The sequence below is a fragment of the Lytechinus variegatus genome, chromosome 2, assembly GCF_018143015.1.
Source record: "Lytechinus variegatus isolate NC3 chromosome 2, Lvar_3.0, whole genome shotgun sequence".
In the NCBI taxonomy this organism is placed as follows: domain Eukaryota; kingdom Metazoa; phylum Echinodermata; class Echinoidea; order Temnopleuroida; family Toxopneustidae; genus Lytechinus; species Lytechinus variegatus.
Genome location: NC_054741.1, coordinates 51590947 through 51603951, shown reverse-complemented (window position 1 = coordinate 51603951; position 13005 = coordinate 51590947). Strand labels below are relative to the sequence as shown.

The 13005-nt window shown below is 33.3% G+C and overlaps 1 protein-coding gene across 1 annotated transcript in view; it reads right to left on the bottom strand.

The window, feature by feature from the left end:
* The window catches only part of LOC121408320 (NPC intracellular cholesterol transporter 1-like), a 36662-nt gene extending 25355 nt beyond the window's left edge, over positions 1-11307 (bottom strand). The window contains exons 1-4 of the mRNA XM_041599745.1: positions 10837-11307; positions 3319-3528; positions 2383-2590; positions 49-237 (exon numbers count right to left, since the gene is read on the bottom strand). Coding sequence (XP_041455679.1) covers positions 49-237; positions 2383-2590; positions 3319-3528; positions 10837-10899 — 670 coding nt within the window. The 5' untranslated portion in view covers positions 10900-11307. The remainder of the gene's footprint in view (positions 1-48; positions 238-2382; positions 2591-3318; positions 3529-10836) is intronic.
* Between the last annotated feature and the right edge of the window lie 1698 nt (positions 11308-13005).

Genomic DNA, 13005 nt, shown 5'->3' with positions numbered 1-13005 from the left:
AAAGACCTACATGGAAAAGGTTAACTCTATAGCGAAGTTTTAACTTACTTTCGTCCATTCCATCGAGTATTTGACCTGGTGGTACAATGGTGAAATCAATGTTCCAAGGAATGAAGCCATTGGCAGTACTTCCAAGGAAGTCAAGCCACCTCTGAGGCGAACAATCATCACCAAGATAACCTCCACACATCACATCCATCACAGGAGTATTAGCGGCTGGAAACTGGACGTCTTTACCTGTAATTAAAGATGATTCAATACGTTGTTCAAGCAGATATGAACCAAAAGCGCCATCTCCAGTCCTCAACTACTCATATCTGGCCAGTTTCCCGACCCATGATGCTAGTGTACACTGCAAAAACTCCGGTTTTTATTTAACACCAGCCCGGAATCTATACACGTCCAATCCAGAGAAGTATTGAAACAACACCAGTTAGGAATCAAACCGATGCTGTTTTAATTCTTATTGGTGTTGTAATAACACCTTTCTGGTGTTAGAACAAACGGAACTGGTGTTGTTTAACACTTCGCTGGTGTGGACATATAAAGATTCCGGGCTGGTGTTAAATCAACACCGGAGGTTTTGCAATGTAGTCTAGCAATTCAGACCCATTTGAATGATAACATGCTAATCAACTACTCATTACATTTAAATCGCAATAATTATGTTACTAAGAAGCAAAACAATTATTTTTCCTCTAAAAAAGATTAGTTTCTCTATACAAATACAATTACATGTCATTTTATTCTCTGTAGTATTAGTAGATATCTGAAAACGTATATTTTAAGACTATGTATTAATAACACACAGTAAATGAGAGACCACACACAGTTCACTGCCACTTTAAAGCGAAACGGGCTGACGAAACGGCGAAATCGAACATCGGGCCGATATAAATTTCACATTATATAATGCAAAATTACAGAAAATTGATATTTGGTGTATGGAACCTTTCAAATTTCCTTAAATAAAACAATCTTTTCCCCTTTTTTAAACAGACCTATTCTATAAAATTGCAAAAAAAAATCCTGTTTTAGGAATTTACAGAATGATTCTCTTATTGCTTTCTGCAAAATCTTCTTTTTCTTGTAAAATTAGGGTTTTAACTGTGTATAACATTTGGAAATGATTGTCTCTCCTCCAACCTTTCAGTTAGTGTTGATTTAACATTTCAGGGGTCCATTGCAGAAAGAGTTGCGTTTAAATGCAAGTCAAAAAATTAAAAAAATTAAAAAAAATCAATCGCAAGTCCCAAATGCACGCTGTTGATTGGTAAATATCAAGTTGCGAATTATTTTTAGAGTTGCGTTAATTCCAACTTTTTCTGCAACGGGCCCCAGTTGTTACGGTGAAATATTAGTTTATTCCGTCACAACAGAAAATGGACGTTAAGGTGAAATGGATTCTACGAAAAGGCGACATCGAAAACAGGCTTATAAGAAAGATTTCACCATGTTGTGGGAGGTAGGGAAATATATGATTCAATCTCTTTACTAAACATTTAGATAAAAATAAAGTACTGTTCATACTGAAAAATATATGCATATATTCACGCATACTAGCTAGTAAAGGTTGCGCTTCTAAGTTACAGAAGGTCATGTTATCATCTCGACCTGTCACGTAAATGAACGAATTCGTTATTTTGGCTTTCTGAATCAGAAACCCCTTCTTAAAAGATATCGAAGATAATGGTTGCCAATCACAGAGTCTATACAAATAAAGACAAATTTATTTATGAAAAATAAAGTAAGTTGTGGTTATACAGGCTTTTCTGTTAAAGAAAATGTGAATCTCAACGTTCTGTATTAAAATTTACTTTTTCTTACTTTTCTTTACTGTACCTTGACCATCTACCCGTGATGAATACCGAAACATTACAAAATGGTATTTTCTATTGTATTATCATTGTTATTATCAATTATTATAATAATCATGATTATATTATACCGGATGTATACTGGATTGATGGGCCTACGCACTAAGAGTTAGGGGTTCAGATTTTAACCTTATTGGGTTGGTACAATAGCAGCACCCCAAATAAGTGCCAAGGGGTATATGATTACGCTCATTATTTTGAGCACCTTTAGTAGAAATGAACTGTAATAAAGGAGCAGAATGAAATGTAATAAAGGTACAAATTTGAATTTTTCTTATCGTCAGGTATACCATGAACCTTAAAAGGTAAAACGTTACACCTTTTAGTGTGCAAACAAGTCTTTCTTAACGCAAATAATAATGAAAAGGTGCGTTTCTGCACATTTCCCCCACTCATATATAGGATGCAAGATTGCATCCCAAAAGGCGCTATCATTGTTACCAGGGTGCAACAATTTCTTAGTGTGTGAGACTGTTGTGAAATGAAAAATAGATTATAGATTTACACGAATCGTAGGCGACTTCAGCGAACTCCTCTCCGACGAAGGCATCGAAGCGACGAACACCCAATCCGTCTTCGCTATCGAGAAGGACTGTAGCATTGGTGTACAGACTCTGATGAGGACTGCAGACCAGTTCGCAAATCATTGTCTCAATATTCTCAAGACAAGCCGGACATCGGCCGAATGCTGGCCTCATTGCCGTCAACAGGGGCTGTATAAATGTAAAAAATCAAGCAATTCACTTTTCTTGTGAATAATTTGATGAAATGAAAAATAAAACGTTTCTAAAAAAAAACTAAAAAACACAAATAATTTCAATGATATAGGCCTATGCAAGACTTAAAATTGTTTGGTACTAAAGAAAATACCTCTTTCCCGGCTTTTTTTTTGGGGGGGAGTGAATTTAGCATCCATCTGCGTTTCATACACTAAAAAAAGAAATGGAGAAAAAATAACTACAGTCTTGAGCACACGGAAGGAACAGCATGCTTTGAAAAATAATGTAATATATTAGGAGCTCTTTACTTCTTTTTTTCTATATTCACCTTGAATCAAAATGTATATTCATTCCATAACTAACCCCCACCTCTCTATCACTCTAGCAAAGCAGGACTCTATCCTGTTTATGTTGGGGGAGAAACTAACAATTGTTTTGAATGATTTAAACACCACTTAATTAAAGCCATTATATACAATCTTAAAAAGGGGGGTTTTACAGGGTTTTTGTTTGTCCTGGATATTTGGAGCCTTTAAATCTTCTCTTAAAGAACCAGCCACCATGGAAACTTTTTAGGTTCTTTATAAATCATTTAAGTATGATTTAAAGTTCTGAAGCACGAAAATAACCTTTTGGGGGGAATCCTTTTCTAGAGGATTACAAATACGGGACAAAGGGCCGGATTCAAATTCGGACTTCTAAGAGTGTAATGTTCAATATACCTGTAATGTTCTTAGTTGTTCGACATCACAGCAGACTTCTTCTATATCAAGAGCTGGACACAAATCCCGCAGAAGTCCAGCAGCCGCGGCGGATCCGGTATTTCGGGCAAGGTCATTATCTAAGCAATTTAATTCTGTTCTATTCTTTGTGTCAGGATTTCTCCCGCATTCGCTGAACATCATACATCTTCCAGCCTCGTGAACATACGCCTGTAAGAAAAGTGAAAAATTAACAAGGTTATTATTCAAGTCAAGAAATGGTAATTTGAGCATTTCAACAGTGTAAATCACAAACTGACATACACTGTAAAAAAAAATACTGGGCGAAATTTTAACCAGCACGGTAATTATGTGTCCAACCAATTTTGGGCAATATTTTACCCAATGTTGGAAGCATATTGTCCAGTATAAGGTTTAAGCAGCAGTTATTTAGAATGTGCAAAGTTTTCATCACACTGGATGAATAAAATCCCGAAAAGAAATAATTTTGTATTAAATGCATTGTTAAGTTTAATTATTTTTATATTGTATATGATTATTTGATCACTTAATGTTTATTTTGTTAATATTTATGTCTTTTTTTAAGATCGTGAATAATAATAATAATGATAATAATAATAATAATAATAGCCAATTTTTGTAAAGCGCTTTTCCCAGAATGGCCCAAAGCGCGTTACAGCATACTATTACCCCAGTCATTGGATTCATTTCAACCAAGCACAAAAAGTGCACAAATTCCACTCCCTGGGGAGCATTCCTTGCATTCGTCGCGGCCACATAATGGCGCTGGCAAAATCAAACATACAATATCTTTCGCATCCTACCGGGTACCCATTTAGCACCTGGGTCGAGAGTGGCAAAGTGTGGATTAACGCCTTACCAAAGGACGCTTGACCCGCCAGCCGTGTATCGATTAATATTACTTTGTTTTACATAGATACGTACAAATAAAAAAAGTCATGTGAAAGTAGGCCTACATACTCGCAATATAATAGTTCAAATGAAAATGAAAAAGAAACCGATATTTACAACATAATTGAAATGACATGAATTAGGAGAAAAAAACGATAAATAAATACACATGATAGAATGATAAAATAACAATATCTTAAATCGAATAAGTGCTAATAATGGAATTATAAAACTCAAACTTAAATTTATTCAATGTAGAAGCACAACATATTGTTATGTGTATATCATTAAGTTTTAAAGTCTTGAAACGATAAAAGAGGTGACCGGTATTTTCATAATAACCAGCGTCGGCACACAATAGCGAATAGCTTTTTTTGTAGTAAAAGGATATGAATTTGAATTTTTTAATAGAACATCACTGGCATTCGCCAATATTTTGTCGAGAACAAAATTACAAAGTAATACATAGAAAATATTCAATATGGTGATTTTTTTTTAAATTTGAATGAGCCACATACAATATTGTAATAAGCAACATGTGGCAGTAAAATAGAAATATATAGATTGAGAGTAATGCTTGGGGAGGTAAATAGTATGTTACTTAAAACATTATACCTACACATCTTGATAAAGACGTCAATATTTTAGATACATGGTCATCCCATGTTAAATACTCATCTAAAATTACATCCTAAAATGTCACATTATTTTTGTGCAATAGAAATCCCACTTATCTTTATTTTTTCCGTATAATGATCAGCTATTTTTTTGGAGTTCTTAAAACTAACATAATATGTTTCTTTTTTGCAAGTTTAAGGATAATATAGTTTGGAACCACGCGGATATTATGATTAATTCATTATTCAACATTTTTAAAGATTTTTTAAATAAAGTTTGAAGAAAAAAAAATGTAGTGTGACTAGCGTCATCAACATAAAGAATATATTGTAAAAAGGGTGACGAATAAACAATGTCATTTATATACATAAGGAATTAAAGCGGGCCCAGGATTGAGCACTGTGGTACATCACAATTAATATACTGTAAATTAGAGCTGACTGAATTTGTACATGCAAATTATTGCCTATTAGAAATATAACTATTAAACAAATAGGTTGAAATATGGAAATATATTAATGTAAGTTTTTAAAGTTTGATGCAGTCTATATGTTTATTACCCATATCACCTTTACTTATATAGTTTACGCTCACGTCTTAAAAAAAACAACGTTAATCAACCTATTGAATGTTTCCGTTAAACTGTTCAGTAATCCCATTTTCCTGTAGACATTTATTATTGAATGGTCTATAACATTTCAATATTCCATTTTTCTGACACTCGATTTTCGTGAGTTTTCTTATGCTTCACATTCCAAAATTTCTAACTTACAGGCAAATCCAGAACTATGTCATATTCGTTTTCATTATTAATTAATGATCTTTGTTCAAGTTTGAACGATTAATTACATCAATATGACCTTGCAAATACATCACCATTCGGCCTTGATGGTTCGATTTTATCAAAGCAAAAGTGTATGGTAGCAGATTCGGTTTGCTTATGAAGCATTACGTGTAAATTTCTTAACCAGAGCATCAGTGTATCAGCTACTGTTGTTAAGGCAAATAATCAAATAGAGAATTAAAGATACAATCCCAATTCTAACATGATTACATAATAAAGAGTGACAGAGGTTTTACTCCCATGATGATAATGATGGTACACAGGGTTATTGAATAAAAAGTAGTTCAGAAGTTATTCAACAGATCACATGATGAGTATCATTCGATTAAAGTTTCGTTCATTCATTACCAACGATATAAGAAAAACAATATTGTATCATAAGTTTAGCGGGGTCTCTATAAGCAGTTTTATCAAAGCCTAGAAGTCACATGACAGAACAACAGTGTTATAGGCGATTCCATGCTAGAAAAATCAGCTACTTTCGCAACATTTTTTCAACTTATTGCCCAACAAACTATTTTTGTTTTGTGGTGAGTATAGAGTACTACTGGGTAGACACATGACAAAATGACAGCCAACGAAAATATGCTGTCCATGGGTGAATCATAGGTGAAAATGTTGCGTGTCGTACGGGACATTTCTGAGTCCCGTACGACACACAACATTTTCGCCCTTAATTCAGCCATAATCAAATATTTTTTGATGGTTATCATGTTTTTTACATGACTACCCACTATGAATTTATTATTGACCAAAAATAATTTTTCATTGCTCAAGCAATCAGCTAAGAGACTAGAAATTGTTGACAAAATATCACGTACGACACATATGGAATCGCCCGTTAATGGTTTAAAATAAGTCCAGCCTGGGAAAAGCGCTATATAAAAAATAGCTATTATTATTACTATTACAACTATTACTACTAATACTAATACTTTTAATACTATACTACTACTTCTAATAATAATAATAATATGCTTTAATGGGCTTTGGCCATCATGGTAAAAGCGCTATATAAAAACAGCTATTATTATTATTACTACTATTACTACCACTGCTACTGTTACTTCTACTACTACTACTACTACTACTACTACCGTGACTACTAATACTATTTTCACTTTTACTACCACTAATACTACCTTGACTATTTCTACTTAACGGGCATGTCTACTTTCCTAAGTCTTGTATAGGCCTACTCAAAGAAAAGTGTTGTTAAATTATCCATAATTGCGATGTGCTCTATTTGAGAATATATTTGCAAACCAGTAGCACATTTATTTTAATAGTTAACTCGTCTGAAAAAAATCATCTTAAAGAGTACGAGTTTGTATATAAGGAAAAGTGAGGGCAACATGTAAATAAATCATAAAATTTATCGCGTGATTCAGTCTAAATTAGTCCCTGCAAAATGGAGCATCGCGGAATTTAACCACAGACCATTTACCGATCTCAAAATTTATTTGGTTAAATCGATCATCACCAATTCATGCATTCTTATTTCATAATTTTAATTGTTTCCTTCCTTTTATCCCTCCTATACAATCCGTAGTAATCAATTATTCAGAGGCCTTCATCCTAAAAGATCGCCTATTTAGTTGGTCCTCCCTCCCTTGAAAATATTTTCACTGCGCAGTTCACATTAATAATTGATTATGTGTGTTAATATTTGAATATGTTATGTTAACTGTACAAACATTGTATCAACATTATGAAAATTGAATATGCAAATAATAGGACTGAAATGAATGAAATTAGGTTGTATGATTTGGAGGTTTCATTAATGTTTTCTTTCAGGCAAATAATATCAGTAACAGTTTTAAACACACAAGAAAGTAAATTTAAAAAATACTCGTCTCTAATTGCCGTTTGGAGTTCTGTCTTGCTTTGTTTACCATTGCCTCGATTGAAAAAAAAATCTTTTTTACAAAATGACATTATTTTATTGAAGGTGAAATGAACATATTAGCTCCGCCCTCATTTCACAAACCTCGATGTGTTATGAAATCAATATTTATTTTCTGATTTAGATTAAAACTCTGTTGCAAAACTTCCTTTAAATCAAGTTGATAATAAGGAAATGCCCTCTGAAGTAAATAAATATTGATAATTCTAAGCTATTTCTACGGTTACGTCCATGATATTAAGCCATCCGCCACCTTCTAAAATATGCCAAAATTCCCTGGACATGCGTCCTTTGAAGATGACATCACTGAATGTTAATAGATCATTACTTGAATTAGATTAGTTTCTGTCATTGCCAATTGTCCCTGTCCTATCTTTGCTTTATCTCCGTTACGTGTATAGATTGTTGTTAAAGCCGATATCAGACGCCCATCTTATTTTGTAAGTGTTCATTCCTCTTTTCAGCCAGGCAGATGGTATTGGTTTAACTTCTCCAATTTCACATCCTTTCAAATATATTGAACTATCATTAAAATGTTATTATTTATTTACAATTGGTAATTCTGACATTAACGTTACTAGATTTTTTTAATCATCAACAAATTAATTATTTTTTCAATAAACGTGATAGTCCCTCTAATATATTATGATTAACTATGATATCATGGTTTCGATGGTAGATCCGGGTCCAGAAATCCCAACTTTGTGAGCAGCCGATTTAAAAAATTATCAAACCAAGATGAAACATGTGTACAAGTGCATGTATTAGAACTAATAAACCCTGAAAACAACCATTATTGAGAATGAAAAGCTAAAACTACAAGGCAAACCCCGATTTTGTAAATAGGCGTCTTATAGACACCTAAATAGTACACATAAGTGTATGGGATGAAATTAAGTTGGTGTTTCTGGTCACTTTATATTTAAATATTTGAAGCACTATATAATTATTTTCGAACGCAATTTTTTCTGGGCTTTATTTTTGTAACATATCGCAGACACAGGTGACAAGTGTGACCTTCTAGCTCAGATTTTTTTAAAGTCAAACCAATGTTACATCCTCCTGATCCTTAAAAACAATAATTTGAAATGTTCTATGTTTGATCATTCTGATCAGTATTTTGTGTGTGGAACACGTGCTAATTATGAAACCTATACACAGAAGAAGAAAAAAAAACCTCTAAAAATTGGTCCTATAGCAATTGATGAAATCACTACCGTCTGGCAATTTGTTTATGTTTTGTTGAATACCCATTCTCTTTGTCTTTATTGCTTTCCTCCCTATTCAATGGATTGGAATTAATAATGAGTTCGCAAGAAATGTTGAAATGAAATAGAATGAAGCGACAATCAGAACTCTCATTTAAAAGCTGAAACATTTCAAATATAAAACATTTATGACAAAGATCTGTTAAATTCTCACAGTTTTCTTACCCATAATTTGATCTCATCTTGATGATTTATTCACATGTTTTTGGTTGAATTCATGAACCGTGTTTACTCTGCTATTGCAAACATAAAATTGCCTAATTTGTAGATAAGGTATTTGACGGCTTAGAATTTTAGATCACAAAATGCATCAAGGAAAATAATTTTCAATGAAACATGCTCTCATTTGAACGTTCTCAAGAGTAGTTTGATTTGTCTTAAACAGTTCATTTCTGGTAGTAAAAATTAAAATAAGCCTTATATGTTTCTGTTGGGATACACCAGGACACAATGAGAGAAAAAGGGTGAGTGTGCACCCTTAATCATGTATTGTACATTAAAATTCAAAATTGCCTAATTTATGTATTTTTTCTTTAACTTTACTTAGCGTTCGAACATTTTTGTTGTTTTATTTTATTTTATACATAACTTCAACAAGATACAAAGCCTCTTCCATTCGTAATTACCCCTCACATTCTACACTCGAAACAAACTATGAATATCTATTTATTTACCCTTAATAACGTTTTCCACTTCGTTTTCTTTTTTTTTAGTCGCGTTATTTTACTGTAAATCGGTAAGAGCTCGCCTGTGACAGATTTCGTACATCTGCAAACCTCCTATACATTTTTTATATCAATATTTATATAATTCATGTACTTTTTAAAATTAATGTTGAATGCTGCATATGGATGTATTATTTTTATTCAAACAGTCATCTTCTTCCATTTTATACAAAAAAAAATTCATTTGTTAAAATACATTCATACTCGTAAAGAATACAAGTTGGAAGAGGGCGTAAGACTCTAGAAGCAAAAGCTTGTGGCGGGATCCGCCTGTACAATCCAATATACATTAATACAATATGAAGAGAACAATAAGGACTAGAAAATGGTAGGCCTATCATACCTATACACGCCTACTTTCTATATTGTATTCATCTAGTATATTTCTAATGAATGGAGTATATTTTTATTCTAAATCTTGAATCTACGAACTTTCTGCTACAAATGATACGAACCATATTCTTATTCGTACTTCATTTAGACAAACCGTAAGTTTTTTTATTATTACAGTGCTAATTCCCATTTAATTTGATAGACAATGTGTGCTTTTCGATAAGTAATCGTATATTGAACTTGATTATCATTTTGTACTCGATGTTTTAAATCAATGTAATAATTTAAAGACCGTAAATGTTTGCCTTGGTATTCTGCCAATTATAACAACTAACATGACTAAGGTTTGCGACAATGTGTGCAGAAAATATCTTCGCAGAGCTCAGGTGAATTAAAGAGAAGGAAAAAATTACCAAGATCTTGGGAGTATGGTCAATGCTCGAGAAAAAAATATTTGTTTGTGTATTAATGTGAACATGGGAAATGTGAGAGTAGACCATTTTCTCGGACATAAATTATCTAATACCTCTTCGGTTAAATAAACCTTTTCGTACAGATCTATATAACTTTAAATAATTCTATAACTTTTCATTTTGTGATTAAATTTCTTTAATCAGCTTGTTTATTTTTCATCATTTTTCAGAAAAGCTTGCAATGATAGGGATATATTTCCTTCCCCCTCTCTCCATCTCTCTTTCCCCTTTCCCCTCTTTGTTATCATCTATTCGAGTCTCTGCTTTATACCAGTAATAAGCTCTTTCAGAGATGATATACCGGGACACTCTATATAGCCTTCTTTTGAAGTTCTCTTTTTAAGAGTCATCCATCTAAATAAGTGGTGGAGATAATATCCAATACACGAACTTGTTGGTTCAATAGAATACCGACTCGATAAAATGAATTTCGGCTTACCTGAGATTCTAAAACTGTCAAAAACAAAATGGCGGCGAGAAATTGTAACATCTTCCCGCTCATGATGAATTCGATCCTAAAATTAACAATGAAGGTAATAACAGTCCCGTTTCGTGTCTGCTTGGTATCATTCAACAATCAAACTTGAAAAAGTTGTTCAATCCAATTAGGGATCTATCAACCCCCTTTGCAAAATTAATAATATACTCTTAATCAAATCAAATCAATCCATTAATTTTAGTTATATTCTCCAGTCAGATGCAAGAATTGGAAGGAAATCAAAAAAGATTGAAGCTTGTTCCTCTGAACCAAAGAGTCGGGCCAAAACCCCCAAAATATTCGATTTCTTGATTTTGTTCCAACAATAATTTCTTGACGATGAGAGAGATTATGGATAATGAAGAATCAATTCGGCTGCCAGATAGCAAGATACCGCTAACTGCTAAATGGCGTGATGTTTAATAATACACCTAGGTGGGGCTCCGTACAAGAGACGAATTGTTTCGTCACCATATTAATTAATTAGTCCTGGTTAATCTCATCAATGATTAACGATGTCAGTAAATAAGTAAGAATCTAAGAGATAACTTGCCTCTAAATTACTCCGATAAACTACTCGCGAATAGGGGGCTGGTATTGACTTAATAACAACCCGTTATACAAACGACGTTTACTGTGAGATATTTGTATGTCTTTCTGGGTCATTGTTGTCAAAGATCTGGATTTTGTCAGAAGTTAAAACATTTATTTGAAAGTAATGTTATACAACGAGGGTTTTCATAACAAATTTATCTATCTTCCTTCTAAGCATTCATTGTCCTAATTATATACTGCCATGCAGCGAATTACTATCTTGTTCGTCTTTGAAAAGGAAACCATGGCATGGCAACCGAATTCATATACTTCTCAGAGCATTTATTGATTACCCCCCCCCCCTTTTTCATAAATCATAAACATGATAAAGATTTTCTGCGTTACTTTGTCACTTGATATTTACAGGCCTCAAATTGTGGGCAAATCAGAATCGGATGACCGGGGTAATAATAAAGGCAATCCATATTCTAGAAAGCACTTATAGGCGCCGTTTCGATGTGGTAAGTGTTATAAAGACGATAAGCTAATATCCTAAATTATTTTTTCAAGATATTATGGGCGATGACAATACCGGACGACAAATACTACCCGAAAAAAGTCCTAACTTTTTACATTACTTTTTACCATTAACCTAACACTAACCCTGATCTTTATTCTTATATTATCCTGAAAAGGATAACATTCGTAGGAAAATTAACAAAGGTGTAATGTCGCAAGGGGAAAATAACTCGGACGGAGACGAGGTAAAATAAATTATCATGTTGATTAGCCTACATGCAGTAATGAATGGGGCATCGAAGAGAGGATGCCGACTATTTGAAAATCATTTTATTTGTAGGAAATCACGAATATCAAGAGCAAATAGATGAGGAATGTTATACTAAACTTAACGAAGGACAACATCATAAAATAAACGCCCCCCCCCCCAACTGATGGGTTGAACAATTTATATGTAATCGCCCATTGAACTCCTTCAACAGTTTAAAGATTAAAGATAGGCCCAAATATCATTTTCTGTCCCTTCGGTATTATGATCGAGCAACACGAGGTCATTCATCTGTTCATCACAATTCTGTAAGGCTACACTCTTCAAACAAATAAGTCAAATTGACTAGAAAAGTAGTCAGCTAGGTACAACTGATGTGTCTAGTCACAATTTCTGACTCATATTCTCGTCAGAAATAACTCTGTTCTAGTAAAGTACGATCTAGAAAATTATGATAACAGTTGCACCCAGCTGACCCTATCAACTAGTAATTTTTTACTGTTTTTTTTTAATAGAGTGTCTGGTAGTGGTTGTCATGTTGTCTACTTTGATAATTATAATCATAATTATTATTGTGGCTAAACCTTTACTGAAAAAATAATAAGATGCAAGCGCTTATATACCATGTAAAAATTAAACACCTCATAAATAGCTAGATTTTCAACATCATCATCACCATCACTACCACCACCACCATCATCATCATCTAGTCTGCAGGCACAGACCCTGATTGGAACTTTGATCAACAATTGTGCCTCCACGCAAAGACTAGCACATATGCGAGAAAGCCTTCAGTACACAAGGCATGA